This window comes from Chelmon rostratus, chromosome 1, assembly GCF_017976325.1.
Source record: "Chelmon rostratus isolate fCheRos1 chromosome 1, fCheRos1.pri, whole genome shotgun sequence".
Taxonomy (NCBI): domain Eukaryota; kingdom Metazoa; phylum Chordata; class Actinopteri; order Chaetodontiformes; family Chaetodontidae; genus Chelmon; species Chelmon rostratus.
The window spans coordinates 23420568-23446759 of record NC_055658.1 but is presented as its reverse complement, the minus strand read 5'-3'; the positions used below and the strand labels follow the sequence as shown (position 1 = coordinate 23446759).

Genomic DNA, 26192 nt, shown 5'->3' with positions numbered 1-26192 from the left:
TCTTCTTATTATGAGTCTGAAGCGGTAGAGAGCTGCTGACTTCAAGCTGCACCATGTCCCTGTTGTGCTGCAGACACTGCTGCGTATACCATTCTATACTATAATACTTTAGGGGGATGCAGTTTTGTCTTACAAGAGGTTTTCTCACATTTCAACTTTTTATTCTTTCTGTCCTAGAATTGATTTGCTTACCAAAATGATCTGTAATGATGTATAATTTCGCAGTAGGAAATGTTATCTTAGCTGAAATACTCACATGATGTATTCATCAGATATTTGTGACCTGTACACAGTCTTTAAAGCTGCCAGTTTTTGGAACTAACTTTAAATCATTTGACTTCATCAGGAACCTTTGACACAATCATCTGCTGATGGTCGTATTTGTTAATCTTCCAAAGTTTAGAAAAGCATTACATATTTTTTATTCAAGTACAGACAGATTATAATAAGAACACTTCTGTGGTAATTCCTTACAATAGATTTTGTTTGATAAGTTTTTCCAAAAACATGCACTTGGTCCATTTCCTGTTGTTACTTCATCTGTGCAGTCATGTTTTCTTCATAATGCACATCTAATGCTGTGATGCACTCTGAAGAGCACATTGAACTCTATTTGTCTAAAAAAACAACACTATACTAAGACTGACCTGAATGTCAGAAATGGATCTCAGATGGTGTATTCATAGTGTTGCTTTGTACCAGAATATAGTCACTATCGGTGAAATGTTTGAACTGAGAACATAGCTGTTGCACCCAACTCATCGCTCCTGCCACATGTGAAGAGCGTGGAAACTGGTGTCATCATCCCTGATTCCTTATTTCAACTTTCCTCCTTTTCTGATCTTCAGGTCAGCAGACATATTTTACTACTTGAAGAGCGAAGGCGTCACATATTGTGTTCCTTTCATCCCACCACAGTCTGTGACGGTCTCCAGATGTAGTGGTAGAACAGGAAACATGGTGGGAAATATAATAACACAAAGAGACAGACAGGCAGCTTTCAAGAATGCTTTAGAAGATATATATATTTTTTCAGATTTGAATATTCATGTCAAAAATACATACTATGATATACAGTTTGCACTACATCATCTTAGCATGACAGACGTCACAAGTAGTAACTGAAATATTAATTTAAATATTAAATAAACTGATGGTTAAGTAAACTGAAAGTGAATGTGTAAACACTAAACTAATTTTACTCTTCCTATTGCAACACTTCCAATAAAGTGGTTCTGTAACAGTACAAAAGTATTAGAATATTACTATTTTCTGTTTCATTTCCAGTTATAATGAGAAAAGAATTCCACAGTGCACTTCTGATGTTCTGCTGCAATGCTTTCAGTTGAATCCAGCCTGATTGCTTGTTCGACTTCAGTGGTCCATGGTAATGTTTTTTTTTTTTTTTTTTTTGGATGATGGGATGGCGCTCCTCCACAGTCTGCCACCTTCTTCCTCTTCCATACGCACTCCCTCTGCTTCGAGTTTGGGTATCACAGGGTCGAAAAGCTGAGTTCACTTTCAGTTCAATCAGTCGAATCTTTAAGGATTTGAAACCAGATCTTTTACCATTAAAAGGGCCTCGTATTGCATTTATAATGAAACAAAGTGAAATTGAACATTTATTCATTATGTCAAGTAGAGGTCCAATTACATTTTTAATTTGAGTAAACAGAGCAAAGTAGCCTAAACTCTGCTGAAATACTTCAAGTGTCTAACTGCTTCTGTAGACAATCACTGGTCTCCACTCCACTGCCAAACACTGGAGGGGATACACACAACAGCAGGAAAAAGAACTACCTATCATATCTGGTAAGGTCTTCTTAACCAGGAGAATGGCATCTGAAACATACTGTATAAACCTTTGCCTTTGACGCACTCTGATCCAAGGTCATGCACTTAACAGAGAACAAGGTTTCATTCTGACGAGTCTCCCAGCCACTTAGCTCACCCTTTTGTCTGTCCTCGTGACAGAGGGGATGGAAACTTAAGATTTTGGGCACAGGCCAGGTGAGTCTTGTTGACTGCCGTCCTTAAATCGCTTCTCTTTTAGAGCCCTCCCAACTAGCCATGGGCTGAGTAAGAGTCTATCGCTGGCATTGAGATGTGACTGAAACTTCGGAAGTGGAGGCGGGAGAGAATCGGGCCTCAGCAGCGGGGAGAGAATGGTGGGTCGATGGGGGACTCTGTGAAGGACTGGAGCTCGTAGGCAGCACCGCTGTCCACCTCCATGGACTTCCTGGAAAACAGTAGGCGGATGTCCCTGTGGAGGTAGATCTTCCCAGACTTAGAACTCTGGAACCTGGTTGACATTGGGAGTGAGAGATGGAAGACAGGGAGGATGAACAAGGGAGGAGAAACGTCATGGCTACTGTACATATTCCAGTTTGAATGTGCACAAGAGATGAAAGGCCAGCCAACTCACCTCAGATGAACGAGGTAGCGCAAGGTGCGTCCGTGGCCAAGGGGCTTCCTGCTGGTCTGATTGTTTGTGTCACGGCGAACGGGAACAGAGAAGGTCCTCTGGCGTAGGAAGGTCTGGTGTCCAGCTGGCATGGCTCGTAGGTCGTACATCACAACAAACATCTTCACCACCGTCTTGTTGGGGTTAAATAAGGTCTGCAGGGTATAACCAGAGAGCATAGGTGGATTAAGGTATTTGTGACTGGAACTGATAGATCTATACAGACATAAGAGGATCTTACCTACTGCGACAGATACATAAAATGGGCATCACACAGTGCACGTCATCCTAATTATGTAATTACTGCATATACAGGAAAATGTATTTTAAATGCAGAAGTATAAGCACAATAAATGAATCAAAACAAGCCCTTGAATCTGTATGTTCAATGATGAATTTTTGCCTTTAACCACTAGGGGTCTCCCTTTCCTTTTGCTACTTGGTGTAATTTGCTCTTTGTTCTCAGCCATGTGTATGACCTGATGCAGATATCTTACACAAAATAAATATTTCAACATTATTATTTAACATTTCTACATTTGAGAAAAAACAATCTCAAAAAGTTCCCTCACCACTTGAATGGTTCCTGATGGAGGTACACGGTAGCCCCTTTTCCCCAGGGACTCCAGGTTTATCACACCCTGTGAGAAAACACAACCACTGTGTCACAAGCAAGGCTCTAATATGCACACAGGAGCTCTCAAACACACACACATAAGGACAACTGCAGATACGGCTTTCAGTTCAAGGCTCAGTCACACATGCTGGAAAAACAAGACTGGATGATTGTTTGACTATGTGGGAGAAAAAAGTCATCTCACCATATATGGTGAGGGAGCGTTGTCATCAGAGACGCTGTAGAATGACACATCCACAGGTAAGGTCAGGTGACTGGGGCAGAAGGACCCGCTGGCTCCAACCTCTGCTGTGAAACCCTCCACTAACCCTAAAGGCTCCAGGCGGTAGTTCAGCACACACTCCTAGAGAAACACATGGCAATTTTCTTCAATTTCTTCGATGATTTATCTCACACTAACACATCTTGACTTTGACCTTTCACGGAGGAAAGACAACAAAATTTTTCATCCAGTCAGCAAAGCATTAGGTAACATTCTGAAAAAGGAAAACACGAAGTTTGCCATCAAAATGTACAAGCTGCTACATGATGTCTAGTCCAGATTTTGCACTTAAGAGAGGTCTGGCAGTCGAGTCGATTCCCTTTGTGAGCATTTTGTTTGATTTGAATTATTTAAGGATGAAAACTGGCATGAGTGAAAGTATACTATTCTCAAAAATGCTGGATGAAAAAGACACGATTTTGAGTGTGTTTGTGCTCTGTACCTCAAAGTTTCCCAGCAGACTGAGACTGGCAGGTGGAGCGCTGGCACTGAACAGCTGCTGTGACTCATCTGTGTACCCCTCTCTCTTTGGACACACCCTGAAGGGTTAAAACACACATACGTACTTGAGCGACTTGTTTTCAAGGCATGGGGTGTGAAAGAGCATCTATGATGTTCACCTGACAAGCACTCGTGGTATGTCTGAACAGACCTGCTGAGGTGACTGCATCGTAGTTACGTGTAAACAAAATTGGTCACACGCAAAATAAGCAGTTTTAATCAAGCTATTTTTTTAGAATAAAAAAGGAAAATCCAATATGGAGGCATGACAATGGCTTTTACCAGCCACAGCCAAATTGACCAGAACTTGTCTGGTGGTTAAAATGAACTTTCCACCCTGAAGGCCAAACTCTTGAAACATCTTCTTTATCAAAAGCAGCACTGAGCTACCACCCACATCTACTGTGTGTAGGCAGTGCCGTGGAGCTCTGTGTATACAAAAGCCAGTTCAGTTCTGCCTGCCATTTTGAGCAGAATGTGTGTGATTCTAGATGCAGTCACAGTACAGCAGAGCTTCAGCAGGTGGCAGCGTGAGAGGAACAGTCAGCAGAACAGGGCTGACCTAACCTTACCACTGAGAACAACGCTCTTATTGTCTGATCTCACAACACACAGACAATACTTCTACAGCCTACTGCTGATCCAAGGCTATGTCAGCGTATTAGAGTTTAAATATGGCTGCTATAGCAGGTCTCCTCTCTAATACAGATCCTTTATAAAAGGGTCCTTTGAATTTAGATAGCTCGATAAAAACACTGGCGGTTAACTGAAAAGAACCCCTCAAACTTCAATAATAATAATTCAAGTTTACATACAATAACAAGATATCAAATGCTTAATATCAAATCCAGACTTTGCCTTGCTGGCACTCGCACATAAGCTGAAATGTTGCAAAGCGAGAAAAACAAGCAAGTTTGATGATGCAAAGTATGAGTAACTTGATCCAGATGGTACTATAATAACCAGATGATGTGGGAGGCAACTGTAAAACAAAATATTCTTTGTCCTTTAAGTGTTATTAAGACTGCAGTAAACCTGTGAAAGTATCCTGACCCGATCCTCATGGACAAACTGAGTTGGAGTTTGGTTAAGTACAGCAACAAAGATCCCAGCTGAGAAAATGTGTACCTTTTCCCAGAGGCCCAAGGCAAACCCTTACAGCCGACCAGAGAGGTGTCCAGGTCAAAGTAGCCTGTTTGATTTTTCCTCTGAGGAACCTGCCGCAGACACACAGGACATGATTAACACTGAGCAACAGTTATAGATTAGAGCCTGGAGGACAAGAATTCTCTTAAATTGAAATGCTAAAATCACAGGAGTTCATTTTTTTAAGCATGAGCCGCGTAAATAGTCGTCAATTAAAGGAAAAATACATTTTAAATCCCCCACAACAATTGTAGATTTTCAAAACAATGCAATTGGTTTTATCTACTGTACACCATTCAAAAGGCATGAAAGTCATAAAGTGTGACTATATTCTGTGCGAATGTGTAATAATGTGTGTATGAAAATACGTGAGACTGTGTGTTGGTGAGACTGTGTGTGTGTGTGTGTGTGTGTTTATACATGTGAGACAGAAGACAGGAGACTGTGATCATCAAGCAGTGAGGTAATCTGGCACACTCAGTGAAACAACTTTAAGGCACAAATGAGTCACGTGCCTAGTGCGTGTACATTAACCTTGGCTAACAAACTCAGTATCCCAGCAGCAATAAAAACACCTGCCAGAAATTTCAAAGTCTCTTTATGGGAAACATTCACAGACCCACTTCTTACACTGGTGAAAGTACTGTGAGTAATGCTACAGATGGCTTGAAATAAAGCGTAGTGAGTGTGTTGGTATGACAAACACAACTGCACGGAAACCGGCGATGACTGAGTCAGTGAAGTGTTTGAGCGTGAGTGTGAGCCTGTATGTGCAAGTGTTAACAAATGCACAGAGCAGAAAGTGAAGATGATCCTGATTGTCACTGTTTAGATGAGTGTGTTTCTTACAGGGCTGGAGAGCAGAGGCAGGCCAGTGCAGGGGTGGAAGGCCTTGGTCGCTGTGGCGTCTAATGAGTGGCGGTTCTGTTTCTTCCAGCTGTTGCAGGGACGCAGAGGTGAGGGGCTGTGAGCTCGCTGGAGCAGGGAAGAGAGACAGATTAAGACGCCTTGCAAGTAAACTGAAATCAACTGCATTTATCAAATCATGTTCCCATAAATCATGTCGTCTTGATCATCACGCCAGTCCCACCTGCTACCAACAAAACACTCATTTAAACTGAGCAGAGTTTATAAATGTGGAGGTTCCCTCTGGTGTGAGATGTTTGAAGTTTGAGAAATGTGATGACCAAATACCGAAACTCATTTCTGAAAATAAATGTCAGTGCTTTAATAAGTAACTTAGGCTTCTTAACAAATTATTTTATGTATTAAATATTTTGACAGATAATTGTTTAATCAAATATATAATTTCTGATAATACAAACAGTAACCACTAAATGCGTGTACACTGACATTTTTGGAAACAGACTTATTTGCTTTCTTTCGCAGAGATCGCTGCCATTATGTGTATGAGTATGCGGCTACCACCAGCACCAGATCCCCACCAAAAAATTGTCCTGAATATAACCCCTCATAAAAAACGTATGATTTCGAATAGAGTAAATTATTTTGTATTAATTAGTGAGCTTTAGCAGTTGGTACAAGTAGGAGGATTTTGTTTCTTTTGGACAGAGCCAAGCTAGCTATTTCCCCTTGTTTCCAGTGTTTACCGGCTGCTGGCTGTAGATTCATATTTTCCATGCAAACATGTAAGTGTCATCGATCTTCTCATCAAACTCTCATCATTATTATTATTGTTTCCAAAATGCTAAACACTCCCTTTTTAGTGATGCAGTTAAACCAATCTGCTCTAAACGGGGATTAGGCATCACAACTGGAATAATTGCAGATTACTAAATGTAGTATCACTCAGAAGCATATGGACAAAATGAGGAGTCCCTTACCAGGACAGTAGCAGGGGGACTCATGTCTGGACTGCTGGAACATCCAGACTCTGAGGGCGCCTGGTTCTCATCCTGCAGGGAAGAGGCCTGGGCTGTCGCACAATTCTGCATTTGCATCTGCATCTGGGACTGGTACTGAGGCTTGCTGTGGTTGTGGCTTATGTTACAGTTCATGGCTGGACTGGCATCATTGCAAGTCCAACTAAAGATCTGGGCATTCCTTGGGCTGTTCTCAAGGAAAGAGGAAGCAGAGGGGGTTTCATGGCTGCTGGGTGTCCTGACTCTGAGCTGTTCCTGTGAGGGAGTTTGTAAACGCTGACCAGCCTGGGTGTGGAACTGGCCTTTGAATGAGGGTTCTTCAAGTGTAAAGTGAGCACCATTTTGGGCCAGGGGAGAATGGCGTTCGGTCCCGGGCTCGACTCGGGGCTTGTCTGTGCAAATGGGCGCGTGTGTGGCAGCGGTGTGCGCGCTGCCTCGATGAGGTTCGTGGCTGGGTATGTGGCCGTTGGCGTAGCCGTTGGCGGCAGTGTGTGAGGAGGCTTGTGGGACGTTTGTGGTGTGTGAGTATGTGCGGACTGTGTGTGTGACTGTTGTTGTGTGAGTGTGGTGCAGAGGGCTGCCGCTCCTGCTGTGCCGGGGGGACAGAGAAGGGACAGACAGTCTCTCTTGGATGAGTCTAGTAATGTCTTGTACTGCCTGGGCGATCAGGGAGCTGTCTCTCCCCCTCTCCTTGTCTTTCTCCTTCTCTCTCTCTCTCTGCCTCTCTCCGTTCCTCTCCTCCTCTCCGTCCCTTGTCTCAGCCATTTTCAGCTTCCTGCAGGCTGCAGGTTTAGGAGAAGAGCTCTCCCGTTTGCTAAAAGGAGCGTCAGTCACAGGTGTGTTGAAGGGGCTTGGCCACACACGTCCAACAGACTCATAGGGTGGTACCTCGGGCTCTTTGGTCTTACTGGCAGTTATGTCATCATGGTTACTGCCCCACATGGTTTTGGGAGGGTTGTCAGAAGCAAAAAGGCCGGGAGGGAGTGGCGGTGCTGTGGGGTCGCAGAAGTTGAGCCTCTGTGCAATGCGGGCAATAACTTCTTGTCTCTCCTGCAGCAGCGAGCCAATCAGGGGGTTTGTCTCGGTTGCAGCAGGCCTCGGAGAGAGGCAGCGGGGTGGCTCTGCCAAGGAGAAATTCTTAAAGGCTCTCAGTGGCTCGGGGATGGGCCCCTTTGACCTGTCAATGCTGTTGGTGCCAGACCCATAGTCCTCTACTTGTGTGGGGTCAGATGAGCCATTGAGAGCAGAGTATAGCCACTTCCCTGCTTTACTTGCAGGAAGCGGAGAAGGGGAATGGGAGCGGGAGGGCGTGGGGGACTGAGAGGACCTATTGAAAAGTGGCGAGCCCTGATGCTGGGGGATGTTGACCTGCGGAAGCTCTCCATTCTGATACGTATGGTCTTCCCCAGGCTCCTGGTTCTTCTTGCTGTAGGGAGCTGGCACAGCAGTGTGGGGGAGGCTGTTAATGGGGATGTTGTTGATGGGAAGATTAGGAATGGGTAATCCATTGAGGAGAAGGCCAGACATGGAGTTGGAGCTCTTGCCGTACATGTTCGAGTTTTGAAGGAGGTTGTCTTTGCTGGGGTCCTGACTCTTTTTGAGGGTGGGCAGGCCACCATGGCTGTTAAGGTTTGGGTTGAGGCTGGGGGTCTTGCTGTAAAGTGGAGGCAGGCCTGTATGGATGCTGCAGGCCAGGGTGGGGTAAGTGGGCTGGCGGGGGAGGGACTGGACACGAACCTGCAGCGCAACACTCTGAGATACATTGGGGACGGGGAAAATGTGCTCTGAAGGCGGCTGGGAGAACTGCCACACCAACTCCTCATCAGCAGCACTGATCCTGTTTGACAGGGAGAGATTCAATGAACACTCCATTGTTAACTCTTCCATCTTAAAATATCCAGGAATTGTCAAAGTCTCCAGAGATTCAGTTTTACTTCCTCCAATTCATTTTTCAAAACAGCACAACACATACGATTTACACCTATATATAAATTTGAAAACAACACAACTTTATATCAACTTTCCTGTGGTTTTAATAATCTGGTCCAAGAGCCTCAGTGAAAAGCCTTCAGCCCACCAGTGTCAAAGTCTTCAGTGACTGTTATGTCTAACCTGTACAGGATGTTTCTGGGGACGATGCCATGGGAGGCACTGAGCCAGGCGCTGAGCTGGGAGAAGAAGACGTAGGAGCGAACAGCCAACAGCAGGGTCTTCTCCTCAATGAAGCGATCACCGCTTCTATTAAAAACACAGTCAAGAAGAGGTGGAAATGTGCCAGCGTGTCAGGTTCATCAGAAAACAGTTCAAGGATGTGTGTGTGTGTTTTTCAAACACAGTGTTCCCTGTTCCTGCACATGTCAGTAGGAAAGTGGGACAATTTGTCAGACTAATTAACCCTCTGAGTGCCAAGCCAATTATCTGGGTTTTATTAATATTTTATTTCATATTATACTTTAATAGCTTTTTTAATCTTCACTCTTGCATGGATCTTGATCTGGATCTGGTTCCATGGCACATGAATCTCTTTTATGTAGTTTGACACATTTACCAGCCCATACATTATAGAGACACATATATGGCACTGAATTTTTTTCTTAGAATGCATTAAACATGAAAAAAGTGAGGGTTTTGGCTGACAAATCATTATAATTTGGTATATTTGTAAAAATAAAACATGCAGTTGTACCAGCACAACTGGTTTGGCCCGTGTTCACAGGTCTATCGCATGTGGTGAAACCTGTATAGGTACAGGTACATGTGCTCACTTCAGCACACACCACAGGCACTATATATATTCTATTTTTTAAGGTATTTTTTTTAACTATCTTAATTTCTTTTGTTGTACTTTTTAAAATTCAATTTAACTCATGTCAAAGTATGATAAATGTGAAAGCATTAGTTGTGGAAACCAAAGACTGCAATGGATGATGGGAGGCAGCAGCAACCTTGGAAATACAACATACTGCATTTCTCTTGTAAAGTGCAGATATAGTCTCCTTTGTGTTGAACAACATTTCCTATGAAAACTGAAAAACGTGCACTTTTCTAGCACAGCACATGTCTAAATAGTACGATCACGTGTGCTTGTGTGCCTTACTGTCTTGGAACTGGCTGCAGGGTCCATCTCTCCAGCAGCAGAGCATCTTGTTTGATGACCGGGTCGCTGATGGGGTCACTTGGGGGGCACTCATCACCATAGCAACAGTCGGGCAGGAGCATGACCTCAATCATGATGGGGATGCTGTTCCTCCAAAGCAGAATCACCTCCGAACGAGTTCGTCTCGCCTGCCGACACTGGACACACATGTCCGCAAACAAAGGTGGAGGGTTAGTGCTCATTAGTGAATGTCAACACCAGGACCTTGAAATTTAGGAGCAAAGCAGATGGGACCCTGAAAAGAGCCTCCCTTAGAGCTGAACTTTTCAGTGATTTTATTTAGGTGACATATTAACTAGAATGACTTCCTCGTGGTGGTATGCTTCAGCCAGTCAAGTTGGTGTTTACATCCATGTCTGTCCAGACTCATATAATATAGTGAAGACTGTGAAGGACTTTAATAAAAGGTATTAAGTGTAAATATTTTCCAGTGAGAAACATGTTGTCTTCACTGAGGGACTATTTTTTCCAGAGGAGCACAGAGGACTGATAGAGAGCTTCATCACATGGTGCAACAACAATGACCTGAAGCTCAATATCAGCAGAACCAATGAGCGCGTGGTGAACTACTATGCTTCAAATATGGATGTCGCGGCAAAGAAGCAGCTCATTGTAAAATGTGGATGCTTCACACACATCTTCAACCCAGCAGCACAGCAGATCTCTACCATCAGCACAATTTCAAGGTGGATGCCCAAGATTAGTGCCACCAACTCAGTATCTGACCAAATGTGAAATATGGTCACAATCTGCCTTCTGTTCCTGAGTTATGGTGTTGCCAGAAAAGAGTATTTACAGAACATTATGATGTCACAGTGAAGCTGGGGGATATCAAAATATCACTTCATCACTAATCAGTTCACACTTGAGTTCAAATGAACAATTGTGGCCAATTGAAGAAATTCCCTCAAGGTGTTCCTGAGGTGTCGTGTTCATGAGAATGGGACAGATGGATGGTTGTCGTCAATGCGGAGGCATAAAAATCTTTCCAATTTGGAAGTTTACTGTGCATGTGCTATTCTGTATAGCTGTTGCAGTAAGTACAGTGGGTGCCGAGTTTCAGCTGCGTGGGTGAAATCACAGAAAATATACAATTATCACTAATATCACTATATGATATTGTGTGTACTATATGATGTGTGTGCACGTGTGCTACCTGGGGTAGTTTGTCGCTGCATTCATGCTTGTGAAGAGGCGGCATTGCCGACTGGGCCGGTGGACAGTGCAGCCCCTCGGTTCTGCCTTTCACAGAATATTCTGGTGTCCTTCCCTCAGTGATGAGCAAGGTCAGGAACACCAGGAACTCCTCAGCATCGTACTCGAAAAATTCCTCCGTTGCATCTAGACAAGGTAGAGAAACAGAGGGTCAGCATATCTTTTCAAACACTTCACGGGAAGCAGGGAACAAATTGGAGGAAGGCAGCAGATAACTACTCGTTTGCCTATCCTGTGAGAGATGCTGTGGGCAAGAAACGCAATCAGAAAGTCACCTGCATTGACAAAAAAAGCACAGGAATGCCTGGAAGTCTTTGTTTAGGTTTTTACTTAAATGGATAGGGTTATTTAACTTTGGAAAGACTTATTTAGAGAAGGGGTGTGGAGGTAGGCAGCAGATGACACAACTATTCCAGTTTGGCTGCATCCAAGTAATATATTTAGACCTTCCATGTCAGCTGAGCTAAGGGGTTAAGCCACACACACACCGTCTGCTCTCTCTCATACAGCACACACACACACACACACACACAGACACACAAGTATAGGCAGTACTGAGCGTGACGTCATTCACACTCACTGACATAGCATTTGCAAACAAAACGCCACCAGAACAGTAAAGAAATAATATTTATAATGCACAACCCAATGCTCCACCAGTTTTGCCAGGGTGGGGTTGGGTGGGGCTGGCGGGATGAAAAGTACCTGGCAGGGCAAAGAGCTGACTAAACCTTTCACCATTCAGGAACAGGCTATTCCCCTCTGAATCAACTGCGAGACTCTGTTCAAATGAACTGTTCTGTAGAAGCAGAAAGACTACTCTGCTGGATGTCACATTCAAATTATAGCTCATGCTGAGCCACTCCTTTGTGCACTATTATTCACAATAACCAAATTTAGATTTTAGAAGGGGCAAGGTGGGGGCTGATTTGTATTAGGACACCGGTCATATGCTGCTAAATTCTGTCGGTTTGTCTCCTGCCACAACAAAATTAAGAAAATCCTGCTCTGTTTGTGTTGTAATTGAAGCTTAGATCTAAAGTAGGAGTATTTTTAGCAGGATGTTGAAGAGCCCGTCTTAGCTCTCCATCTCTTGCACTCCTCAAGAGAAAACTCCCAGAATCCCGCAGGAGGTCAGCTGATACACAACAGCTCTGAGAATCACAGCTTTCTTTCTTTACAGCACACAAGCAAAAACAGTGACGCACAGAAGCTGCCTGCCCTACAATCTCTAGCCCTCCTCCTGCCTTCATTTACATCGGAGCCAAGCAAATATTAGGTCACATTTATGTGGTGGATATTTTGTATGTTTTAGTCATTTTCAGGATGTCAAGCTCTCGTAGGGCTAGAGGTACAAACACATGCATATATACACAAAGCCTGTCCTCCTCCCACCAGAGCCAGGCTGGCTAGAACAGAGTCCCTCTCAGCTGGCTCTGCAGAAGTGTGAGCTACGAGCTGCTGCTGCTGCTGCTGTGTGTGTGTGTGTGTGTGTGTGTCAGTGTACGTATTGCAGTCAGCCAGCCAGTCACGCACATTCCTCTCAGGGAACTCCTCCTACATGCCTTTAAGCTGCTGCTGCACGTGGAGAGAGGCGCAGTTCAACACAAAACATGAGGAGGGAGGGAGGGAGGGAGGGGGTCTGTTAGCCAGCTGTAGGTTGAATAAGCGCAGGGTGAAAGAGATGGAGAGGGAGGCTATGTGCAGGGACAATCTCCTTTTCTTTACGGGCTGCAATCGAAAAGGCGTGAACAAAGGGAGCAACAGACAGAGCAGAGGGAGAAATATGTGACAAAAGTCAAGATTCAAGGTCACAGATGCCGTCACCTTTACACGATGGTTGGCTTGAATGTGTTGGATATACAGTAGAAGGCTATGGTTAAGACAAATAGAAGGTTCCAGTTCTTGGTCCTATTGGGGGATCTGGGCTAAAGGTGATGCTCCATGAGGGAGGCGAGGAATAAAACAGAAGGAAGCATGGATGGATGAAGGGAGGGGGGTAAAAGAGTGATTAAGGGAGCAGTGAAAAACAGCCTCTGGGATGTGGTGCCCTACAACCCCCACCACACACACACACACACACACACACACAAACGCATACACACAGAGGCCCAATCATGTGTGTGTAGGGGGTGTCAGATGGCTGCTTTCTAGGAAAAGTAAAACCAAGGAACACATGCATATACTCCTATAGCACACACAACAAAAACACACATGAAGACCACAGACAGTTATACACAAAAACACTATCACTAAACACATGAACCCATTGAAAACATACAAACATATGTGTATGTATGTTTTCAGTGGGTTTACACACACGCACGCATGCACACACACACACACACAGCAACACACAGCAACACACGCACACATGTGCAGTGCAGGACAAAGGACTAGTGATGGAAGCTTTGGTTAAGGGGCCCAGCCTGCACATGCATAGATGAGAGCTGTCATTCTTTAGGGCGTTGTGCCTGAATAGAACATTCCTATGAAGACAACACACACACAAAGGCACACACACACACAGATGCACAGCTGGGAGGTGATCAGGAAGCAGGACAACACAAAAAATGCAGAGAAGTAGGAAATCTTTGACATAAATAGAAAGAGCTGGGTTCACATAGAGAAGCACATTTACAGAACAGACCTACTTTTGTCCCTTTTCAACAAGTTAAAATTATCAAAACAAAAAAATCTGCTTGTACTATCTAAAAAGTAAACAGCTTGATGCAGGACATTGAAATCTTAGAGTCAAATTACCCCCCCTTGTGAGGTTTCTAATCATGTCTTTGATACAAATGGTTAAAACCATTGGGGAATTTATGTAAAAATCCATGTTGTGTACAAATCATTAAACCTTACAAGCAGGGCTCACTGTTCAATCCTGCCTTTTGCTTCCCCTCCTCCTTCTCCTCTCTTTCCCACTGGACCATGACCAATTCATTCCTGCCTCTCCATCTCTTTAAAATCTGCCCCTCCATCTCTTTAAAATCTTCATTTTCAATTAATCAGTGTAAGATGTCTTTTCTCTCTTTCTTCTATTTGTTTTTGACTTCTCTCTGTCTGTACTGTGTGTACATGATGTCATTCCGTCTCTTCTTTTCAAACCTGTGTAGAAACTTGGCTGGCCCCCTTGCATTCAGTTAGAGAAGTACCATAGCAACTACTAGCACTGCTTGAGAAATGCAAACAGAAAAACATCTAATTCAGGAAAACATAATCAGGTTTAGGTCCACGGTTTAAATAAGAGGCTTTGCTGATACATCCTGCACTTTATGGACCCAAACCCAAATCCCTAACACACAACAGAACACTGATCTTTCTCTTTTCCATGTGCGTGTGACCTCTCCTCCAGCTCCCGATAATGTGTGATGTGAATTATGTAACAGGTCGGATTTAGATTCAGGCGTCTTATTATTAGACCTGTGACCGCCTGCCACCAAGTGCAGCTGGAGCCCCGCCTACGGATTGGCAGGTTTGGCCTGTAATACGCGCACACACTCAGGCACACACCTCTCAGCTGCCTCTGTGTCCTCGGGCCAACAGATCAGCTAGAGTCATGTGGGATGGAAAAAGGCCTCCAGGACAAGAGCAGAGCGGTCAGTCTCGATAGTCAACACTGTGTTCAGAGTAAACACACCAAGGTACATGCTGACACACACTTTGGTGTGATTCATCATTAGCTAAGGCCTGTCAGAAAGGCAAACTAACATGTCAAAGATGTCAGTGCCTGGTCAAAATGGTTATGAGGCTTGTGATTTGAATACGTGTTGCTGGAATTAATTTAAGATAAGCAGACCCATTAGAACGTGCACTGTGGCCACTCAGACAAAGCAGCTTTTACTTCTTTCTACGGCAAAAGCTTCTCTGCTCTCTACATGCACACTCATTTACACGCATACACTTAAAGCTAATTTGAATGCTGTGTAAGTACCCATATGGCAAAAACCACTCCCATCCGCCTCTGCTCAGCCTGTGCGGTTGTCTGTATGTACCATTTGTTTATGACCACGTTTCATTTAAATGAAGCAGAGAACACTGCTAGAGTCTTGCTAGTCTTTCCTCATTAGTGATGCCTCTGTGTTGGGAGGACTGCAGACAAAAGAGTGACAGATCAAAGTCTCAGCGGGAAAACAACAGTGATGAGGTCACCTATAGCTCAGCTACTGGTTATCAAAGACAATATGAGATAATATACTGCAGGGCAGCAACCAGGGAGAGACGAGACATACTTCAGAAATAGAGAGACAGAAGGTCTACACAGATATTGGAAGAGACAGGCGAGTAGTCTAAAGGGCAGATAGGAAACACGCACAGTTAGTTCAAAAGGCAGATAGGAAGTCGCATTAACGCTGTTTCCAGTTAGCTGTCAGTCAAGTGGATATCATGGAAACGTTTGAAACCTTTGTGGAAACAACAAAAGCAAATTAGGTGGCATTTGCATCAGCTGAGCCGGTATAAAAACTAAACTTTCTGAATGTCAAAACACATCCACAAGAAATGGCAAGTTGTTACTGTTGAATGACTGAAAACAGAAAATCAAACTTGGCAATATCAAGGCCATACTCGACTGTGTGTGGCTATCTGGCAATACTGCACACTACAACACAGCAACATTACAACCTGCTACAGAATCAGTCTGACAAGGCAGACGGGAAAACAGCAAGACATCTTAACTTAACTCAACTTATCTCAACTTAAATGTGTGTATTGAAAGAATGGCTGGAGTAGTCCACTTGCAGCCACTTTGTCCAGTTCAAATGACTGTGAAAGTAAATAAATAACTGTCCAAAGCTACTGTTGAGGTTCTCCTGAGCGAGATATTAAAGGCTCTAACTGCTCCACTGGGGCTGAGGCAATTTTCTCAAGATGAATAAATAATAAAACTAAGAGAACCTAGGTCTGTATAACTGGACCAATTTCTTGAAAAACAACGCGGCAGAGGACACCAGAGGATTGCTAAGACCTCTGAGGCTTAAAATGCTCTTTTTAAGGTGAATCTGAATTGTATTTTAGGACCTGCAGACTTTCGATAACCAGGCTGGCAGTAGGCAGTGTATCAGAGGCATTTCCAACCACATTCAGTGCAGCAGCAGCAGCAGTCTGCTGAGCTCGCTGAGGTGTGTCGGCTTAACACATAGTGATACCGAGCTCCTTCTGAACGGAACCAAACAGTGAAGGTTCAGCCCTCCTGACTGCAAGTTCCTCTTTCTGATCAGGTACAGCACCGGATGTCCTTGATTGGAAAGAACTCAAAGTAAAAGATTTTTTTTTCTGTACTCCCACCTCTGGTCTCCACTCTGTAAGAGTGCTAAATGTGTGAAATGTAAATGCAAAGGCAATTGTGATGTTGTAATGACCTGATCTTGAATCATGCATGGACATGAATATGTAGATAAGTCCAAGTATATGTATGGTACATAGGGTTGCATGATGTTGGAGTTGCAATTTTAATTTATACCTCTATGCAAAATCCTTTAACAATTCTGTGATACTGCGTGTGCATTAGCAGAAATCTCAGCCGCATCACATAAAGCACTTTAATATTTCTCAACGTTGCTCAACAAATGACAAGACTGTCACACCTCGCAAACTGTGCAAAGGTAGAGGAAGCAGAAACAGAAACAAATCTAAATTTAACATCAGTTCTGTTGTGCTCGTACTGAAAAAAGGGTCATATTCTGTTGTGTGGGACTTTGTGAGATGAAAAGAGTCAAAAGCACTTAGATAACACAGCAGTGCACCATGACAAGATGACAGAGGAAATATATGAATTTTAAAATAGCCAATAGACAAAATCATACTCAATTCAGAGTGAGAAAATTCATATTCCGATTTTGTCAAGAATTGTCAAGCCCTAAGACACACACACAGGCACGCGCACGCACACACACACACACACACACAGCTTCACTTTCATAATGAATATACAGAGGCAGAATGTGAGATTACACTGACAGTTCTTCCATGCTAAATCTCCTTACTGCAGCCCCCGGTGAGATAAATATAGACACAACTTGGTAGCTCTCGTTTTCTGTTTATCTCTCCCTGTCTGATTTCAAAGTGTAGGTTCATACAGTCAACTATTTGATGACGTTGTGGCGGTGTCTGCCAGCAGCATGCATGTTAAAATGTAATGTGGTGAAGTCATACACTACGGAGAGATAAAAATAATTGTGCGCTAGGGAAAAAAGTTCCAACAGGGACAAGTTACTTTCTTTAATGCTGACACATATGCCTTAGTGTGCTCCTTTGATTTCTACATAATATACTGAAGTTACTAGGCTAAGCAAACCCTTAAACGTGCACGTATGACCTTCTTCTGAAAGGATAACACAGACAACACATAGATGATTTGAAAATGACAGAAAAAGGCACTCCCCTAAAACCCACCACTGGGATGGGGTTTTTGAAGGCTGATGTCCACTATGTGGCTATCCCAAGATGATGAGAACACATTCAAATGCACTGGTAGCAAAGCAGGTGGCAGATTTGAAGTGTCAGCAACTCTGGCAACTCCATTTCACCACCCTGGGAATTGTTTGCAATGCCGTCTTTTCTGTCCCATGGCCAATTCTGCAGTCTGACCAACTATATTTGGAGACCAGCTGGTCTGTGAAACTGACTAAACTCCCTTCCCTATATATCTGAAAGATTACAGCTGCTTGCTTAAAGTATGCGTTCCTTACCATCTCTGCATTTCTACGAGCACTTCACAACAAGAGTGTGGTTCCAAACATGCTGCGAGTACTGAAATATGCACGACCACAAAATTGACAGGCCTAAAGAGAAGCTACATCTGAGCGAGCAGTCTCAACCGCATACTGTATGTATCCATGCACTACATGCTGTTATGCTTTCGTAACACTGTTTAAAGAAACTCTGTCTAGTATGTTGATACTTAGCATAACATGTTGGTACCGATGGATTCCCACAACACAAGTATGCCTTATGCTAAAATGTAGTGCTTTACAGACTGACACAGGGTTCACAACTTATGTGCAAATTCTGATTGTTCTGAAATAAGCAGATGTTTTTTGCAGAAAAACACTGGCACTGTTGACAATTTCTGTTTCCTCATAATGGTGTATAAGCAGCAAAATGCAAATCAGTCACCATTTTTAACTTCTGGAGTCTGCTTTTGTTGTCAGCTGTCTAGCAACGGTGTCGTCCTTACTTCAAGCAGGGCTGAAACTAACTACTATTTCCATTATTAATCAATCAGCTCATTATTTTCAGATAAATCATGTAGACTATAAAATGTCAAAAAGCTGCAAAAAAAGGCTAACCACAATTTTCCAGAGGTCAAACTGACGTCTTTAAATTGCTCCTTTTGTCCAACCAACAGTCCAAACCCAAGGACTCTTCATTTACTCTCATAAATGATCAAGAAAAGCAGAAAATCCATAGATTTAAGAAACCTGAGCAAATGTTTGACATTGTTGACTGAAAAGACTAGTCGATTACCAAAATAGTTAACGATTCATTTTCTTTACATTGACTTATTAACGATTAATCGTTCCAGCTGTAGAAAAACAAGTGATAAGTGATTAATTTTAATTAGGTACAGCTAATACATTTTTACTGGGCAGATGGTTACCAGTTAAAAAAAACTAAAAATAACTTAAAAATAACATAATATTATATTTTATCTCAACACCTGAGTTACTTTCAGTAGCTAGTTTAGCAAACATGCTGTTTCAATATTGCTAAATTTCCAGAGAAAGCAGAGGCTGCAATAGGATTTAAGAAGCTATTAACTGAGCAGCTCTGTGCAGAACTCTTCCTTTTCCAGTCCCAAGATAAAAGGAAGTGTCGCAGTCAGGAAAAGAGCGACTGACCTGGGACTGCTGGAGAACAGTGATCAACCATCACAACTGTTGACCAGGGAAAAAAGGGAGAAAAAAAAAGGACAAGTGTTGCCAAGGCAACAGAGACCTTGTGTTAAACATTCCCGTCACGGTGATTGAAGAGTGTCTGTGTGTAGGAATGAGCTGCACCAGTATGCGTCTTTGTATGTGACAGTGAGCTGCAGCTTGACGAGAAAAGTGTTTGAAGACAATTGATGGTCCTGTCGTGCTCTGCGAGTGCGTGCGTGCGTGACGGGCACTGGATATATACAGCATATGGCTGTTTTGTGTTAGAGCATGTCCCTCGTGCTCTGACCGTATACCATGCCCTTGTATTGCACACTGAGGCCGTCTGTTGTGTCTGTTAAGCCGTTTATGTGATCATACTCGCTTTGTGTGTGTAGGTGTGTATGTTATTCAAAGTGTGTCTGAGTGTTCATGTCGCTCTTGTATTTTTTTGTTCTCTCTCTCTCTGGCAAAGCAGCAGTGGATTACTGCTAAATTTCAAATGTAATAACAGGGTCAGCTGTGTTGTTACACAGCACTGTATAACAGGAATCCCATGTCACCGCCAGCCCACCTTTCCTGTTTTTGTCTGCCTTGTGTTACAGCATTAAAATACACTGTAAGTGATGGTGAAGTCTCATAGCAGAAGACTGCAAAGAATGATTAGGATCACTGGTAAGCAAGAGCTGATCTAGATTCAGTTTAATGTGCTGAAACTGGACACAACTGAAAGCAGGCTGGTTGACAATGCCATTTCAAATTTTACAAAGTTGTCTATCTCACCAACAAACTTTGCACTATGTCTGTCAGCAACTAATAAGTACAAGGGAGTTTAGTTATATTACAGGTTTCCAGTGTTGTGTTTTAGTCTGTCTTTCTTGGAACTTTTCCAGTTTCCCCCCACTCTATTAAGTGAAATGTTCCTTCAAAACTATGGACTTCGGATCTATGACACGGGTGTCCCTCTCTCCCACTCCGCAACACAAAGGGGCAGATTCATGGCACACTTAGCAACAAGCCCTGATTGGCTGAGAGGCGTCAGTACAGTTCCAGCTGAGAAGAACCCTTCTTCTGTTTTGTGAACTCAGCTGCTATTATTCTCCCACTGCCAACAAACAACACACAGAAACAGACTTGACCCAGACTGACACACCACCTTGCCCTCCCTCTCACACCCATTATCGTCAATCATAAACAGATCTGTTGTTTAGAAGCTGAGCAACCAGCATACTAGAGAAGTCACGTGGTAAACAAGCTCGGCCTCTGGAAAAAACTTTTCATCATGAGGTGTACGCACTTAACAGACAAAACTCATGTCAGCTGATGTGGAAAAAGTAACTCAAGGCTCTCTCTCACTGACCTAGGACCTGCTTTCCCAGAGCAGCTATGTCTATCAGTCAGTACTTCTTTGACTTGTTTGTTGACATGTCCTTGTCTCCCTTTTCCTTACACAGTTCTGGTAGGTAAAATAGTGGCCAGACAAATTCCTGTAGATTTTTTACACATAGCTGTTGGGCAAAAAATAACGTTTCTAATACAGAAACTGTGTGCAGTATTAGCAGGTCATCTAGTTTACGCCCACACTTGCTGCAGTAAACTTTTGTTAAGTTCACACACACACAAATCCCCCTTAAATCACTTGTGCTGTTCAGCTTTCTTGCAGTATTAGGTCAGTACAGTATGATGAAAGCACCAGCAACAATGGTAGCCTATCACAGTTAGGCAACCATGGAGTTCTACAGAGTCTGCAGGATTTCACTGCAACAACACACACTATGGCAGCTAATTTCAGAGAAGACAAAATAATCCAGACAGGATTGTTAAATCAGATGGTACCGCCTTTGAATCAGATGAAACTCTGCAACCTCTCTGCCAGCTATTGAACACAAAGATGTAAATTCAAATCCAAACCCTGCTGGGACACTCAAGGTTAGGAATGAGATTCAGCATGCTCTCTTCATCTTTAACAACCATAGCAACTGGAGTCCTTGAGTAAGGTACTTAACCCCCACCATTATTCAGATGAGTTGCCTGGTGTGTAAAACTGACTGAGACTGGTTATACTGGGCAGTTGCCAGGTATAAATGCATTAGGCTGAGTAAATGCAAAGTGAAGCTGAAAACATTTATGTGCTGTAAACTTTCACAATTCAACCAATGAATACAAATACAGGGACTCACAAAATCCAAAGTAATGAGGTAGGCATACTTATAGCCACGTCCCCCTTCAGTGTATATCATTTGCATGTAACAATTCATCGCACCTCTCTCTCCAAATTCCCCTCTCATCTTTCCTGAAATTCCAGAGAGATTATCTTCAGAAGCAGTGACCTAAGGTTTGCTGTGCCCTTTCTGACCTTATTTGCACACACTGTAGCCAGGCCCCCTAAGCCCCTGTTATTCAGGCAAGAGTGGTCCTTTGCAAACTCATTGTCTAACTAATACCTGTTATGTAATGTGGAGTGGAGTGAGTAAAGCAGTACTGGACAAGGAGGGCAAAGTGGGAATTACTAAGCCTCAGTAGAGCCAACAATCATTTAGTCCTGCTTGATCAAGCCTTAATAATGTACACTATAGCTTTATGTATACTAAATGTACACTATAGCAATAAAATTTCATTTTAGATTCCCACTTTTACATTTTTGATTTTATAGACATGCCACAAAGTAGCGAATACACATCCCAATATTGTATCAGGTGCTTTAGCAAGAAGGTGAAAACAATATCAAGATTTCTTTATGAGAATGAAAATGTTCATGATGATCACTTCCTCCTCTACGACCAATTTTTAGTTACTTGCTAATTTTTTTAAGGCCACTAAATTTAACTGGGTGCATAGACGGGGTCTCCTTGACCAATTCCGATCTCCTCTAAAGGCAACATCAGACAATAAATCTTTACTATTGCAACTTAAATTTCAGCAAGCTGACTGCTGGTAGCCACAGGACACTAGGGCAGTAGGACAAGCCAGCCTCTCTCCGTAACCAGAGCCACCCTGTTCAACATGAATGCATGGGCCTTTGACCTCGCCTCTGCTGCCGATGCCAATTTCTAGAAAGGGGAGTCCAAATTGTGCAACCCGAGCAGTGTCTCAATCTCCAAGGCCCACATGAAAAGTGTGTCAGTTGTGGCACAGGCAGTTCCAGGTGGTTGGAACTGGCTGGAGTGAACCACTTGGGATAAGGAAGCACAAGGCCAAAGTCTTGATGTGGCTAGGAAAAAAAAACCCCTCACCTTATTCACGATAAAGCTGCACTGAAAGATTGATCTGCCACAAAGGGCCAACAAATAGCTTTTGTTTACCTTCTCACCTTTCATTAATATACTGTACTTCATGTAGCGGTCACGTAGTACTGATGTCTGTCAGGTCTTGTGAAACTCAAAGTTACAGCTCTTTGACCCTCAAATTCAACAACAGCATTCATTAATGGCACATCAAAAGCCAAAAGCTAACCACTAAAAATCAGATGAGCAAAGGGGAAAAAAGAGAACATTAAGCCAGTTAAACAAGATAGACTGACTGTCAGCTGGTTTGTTGGGAGGATGGAGCAATGCTGGGGTGATAAGGGAATTGCCTCGCTCAACCGCCTGAGAGCGATGAGATGAGACAATGGAGAAAAGGAAAGGGGATAGTTGTGATGAGTCTCAAATTAACTTAACCTCACACTGTTGTTAATAAACAATGTGCTTAACGCCTCCACAATGAGCCCCTGAGGTACTCTCCGTTAACAGAGACTGGGAGCATGAACATTTGTGTATGTGTACCATGATTCTATCACTTTAAAGGACTATTTCACATTAGTGAGAGATCAATGATCACCTTTAGATTTCTCTTGATTAATCAGTATTAGTGATAACCGTGTGTGAAGTGTGAATACAAAGAAAATATTTCTTAGATTTTTCAACTCAACTTTTTCTTTCCTTTTTCCTATCTCCATACTGTTATCAGACATGTAAATTCTTCATAATTTATTATGGTACTTTCAGCCCTTTAACACATAGCAGTACACTGTCAGCATGGGAACGCAAACAGATGAGATGTGTGTGTTGTGCGTCGGTGAGGTGTATGAACCTGATTAAATTGCTGGCTTACGTAACAGTGTGTGGTGTCTGGTAACAGATCTTAAAAGCTGAGGAGGATTCCACCCTCTTCAGAGTCAATCTACACCCTCTGTCAAATTAACATTAACCATGTGTAGCAAAATCAGTGACACCTGACGAGAACTATAAACTAATAAAGGAGATTACTACATGGACTCAGGAGATTCAAGACTTTATAAAAACATTTTCAGTAAACAGTTTATTTGCAAATGACTGCATTCTATTTTTATTTATATCATCTTTAGTTTCAACAAAATACTGCATTGAAAGAAGTATAAAAAAGGAAAGCAAAGTTTAACAAATAGACTGTATAAAACATGGACACAGTCTCTGTGATGTCATCCATAGGTTTCTGAATAGCCATTGCAAAGCTCAGTGACAGTGGCTCTGGCCGTCGCCATCTTTGCCGCGCCTGACCCCACCAATCTCCTGACTAATCCAAAAATTGGTAAAGAAATGCAGCAAGGATGGCGTTGAGGTCAAATGAAGCCTGGTTGCTAGCTGTCACTCAAAGCAGCCATGCCCCTAATTAAGCATAACCTTAAACCTTAATATAATTAAGACAAATGGGTTATATAAAAATTCACCCCTGTACAGTTGTTATGAAAGGGGAAATTAACTATAGAGACTAAAACTGTTTTTTGTACCAAGCTGTAAACATTTTTGTTGTAAGGTTTTAGGCATTTTAATATGGGGGTCTATGGAGATTGACTCACTTTTGGAGCCAGCTTCATGTGGTCATTTGAAGAACTGAAGTTTTTGGCACTTACGTGTTGGATTCATATTTCAGCCCTGAAGACTGCTGACTGGTTTAACCCCAACTTCACACCAGAGTTGAATTGTCAGTCACACTCAGCGTTACACACCGAGTCACATGTACATCTGTCGGCCCTGATGTGAACTCACACTGTTGACAAAAATGGAAGCACATTATTTTAGGTGGCAGATGAACCGGCTTTATGCTACAGCCTCATCTTTCCTTCATTCAAAGCATTATGTAAAATAAGTGCTCCAATAGCAATTTATCCGCAAAATGTCTTTATCAAGCAATCAATATAAGTACACTGATAAATCTGTCAGGCCCGACTATCACCTATTTCATTTTTGTGCTTAGACACAGAGCCAACCTAGCTCTATTTCTGTCAATATGCTTTTTGTCTAGATATTATCAACAGATAGTGGTGGCAGAGGTGTTAAGTGCTGAGGTGTTACAGTAGCTGAAGTGTATATTATGTGACTCAGAGGATGGAGGACAGAAAAAAGAAAGGGGGTGGGGGGTCAGTTTGGTCTCTCAGTTCCAAAAATAACATGGTGGAAGCATGACAAGACATAATCTAAACATGCCATCGCATGGCATGAGTCTTTGTGTTTTCATTAGTCTATTAGTCTCCGTTTCAGAGCAAGGTGTGCTGGTCTCACAGAATTTAGAATTTAGATCCACTTATGTCACATCGGGGATTAATACTACAGTGGAAGACTGAACTATAGAGGACACTGTGATTTAACAGATCATGGAGATGAAATCCCAATATTACAAGCTATTGAGTTTGGGCCACTTTGCTTACATAAAAAACATGGTTGGATACTTCACTACCCAGTTAATTTATGTTTTCAGCATTAATCTAAACGTTTACATGCAGAGTTAGGACTTCAGACTTTTTCAAGACCAGAAGATACCTCGAAGAAGAGACTTTAACCGAAGACAAACTGAATACAGCAAGGACAGACAGATATAAAGACACAGAAACTTAAACACACAGAGAGAACAAGAGATAGACATTGTCCCCACCCCAACACCACCCCTACCATGAGAAAACCACCAGGTCCAGATGGCTCTTCCTGTTCCTGCAGAGCTGGCTGCTGGTTGGCTATGAGGAGCCACAGGGGCGGGAGGATGTGACGAACACACTAGCAAATGACATCACTTGCTCAGTGGCACCCTGGCAGCAGAAAAATGACCCATGCTGCTACTTTCAGCTTCAGCAAGTCCAGCACTCAGTCTGGATGGAGTATTTTTACTGAGCACCTGTTTTTATGTCTGTGTTTGTGGATAAAGCCCACTATGACCAGAATGGCTATAACTTCCAGATGAAACAGCATTATGAGAGTATCTAGCTTCTGTATCATGACGTATTTCCGAGTGAAACACAATAGACAGGTAGGACATGACGTTGTGAGGAAATTGATTTGAAGTTTAAAACTGGGCCTGTCATAACATACCTGGAGAATTACAGCGATTCAGACTTGGATGCTTGCCTGCATTCAGTCGTAGAGGACTACTTGCCCCTCATTACTCTCATTATTGAAGCAGGCAGATGTAGCCAGGAGGTTTGAGGGTTAGTTACTGCTATCTCGATAGTGTACACTGACGAGACAGCAGTATCTGTTAGGGAGAGAAATGAAACCAGTCATCGTAGTTGCTGAAGCAGTCAACTGTAAAATGCCTTGCACATAATACGGAGGTGTCACAGATACCACTTTCCTCAAAGTGAATAAATCCTAGCCAATGGGCCTGTACCCACAGTAGTTTGGGGAAACTGAACAAGATTCGAGGTGGGGAACACCCAAGGACACACCGATGTGCCATGCTGTTGCTAGCTAGCTAACTAATGAATCTAAGCTCTGTGCAGCTAAAAGTTAAATACTGATTGGGAGTGATGGGTGGATGTCATGACATTATTGGTTGAAAAAGGAAAAGTTGGTTGGATTTTGATTGAACAGAATACGAAAAAATGTATTATATTTTTACACAACATGACAATATGGGGATGTGATCTAAAAAGTTAAACAGCTGGTGTTTTAAATAAAATATTCCAGCATTATGTAAGATCATTGCTGGACTGGAAGGACAAGGTGCCCACTCCCATGCAACGGTTAGGCTAGGCTAGGCTACTTACAGTCCAACCTGTCACAACAGCATTGATTTACGCTGATTGCTCAGGCGGCCAGGATAGTAATTCATGGTTGA

The 26192-nt window shown here is 42.8% G+C and overlaps 1 protein-coding gene across 1 annotated transcript in view; it reads right to left on the bottom strand.

Moving 5' to 3' along the window:
• Nucleotides 1-655: 655 nt before the first annotated feature.
• Nucleotides 656-26192, bottom strand: part of fam214a (family with sequence similarity 214 member A) — a 30708-nt gene continuing 5171 nt past the window's right edge. The window contains exons 2-12 of the mRNA XM_041942102.1: nt 11207-11391; nt 9991-10187; nt 9006-9131; nt 6855-8730; nt 5860-5985; nt 4993-5081; nt 3806-3902; nt 3286-3444; nt 3037-3105; nt 2426-2619; nt 656-2302 (exon numbers count right to left, since the gene is read on the bottom strand). Of these exons, the coding sequence (XP_041798036.1) occupies nt 2149-2302; nt 2426-2619; nt 3037-3105; nt 3286-3444; nt 3806-3902; nt 4993-5081; nt 5860-5985; nt 6855-8730; nt 9006-9131; nt 9991-10187; nt 11207-11391 (3272 nt within the window). The 3' untranslated portion in view covers nt 656-2148. The remainder of the gene's footprint in view (nt 2303-2425; nt 2620-3036; nt 3106-3285; nt 3445-3805; nt 3903-4992; nt 5082-5859; nt 5986-6854; nt 8731-9005; nt 9132-9990; nt 10188-11206; nt 11392-26192) is intronic.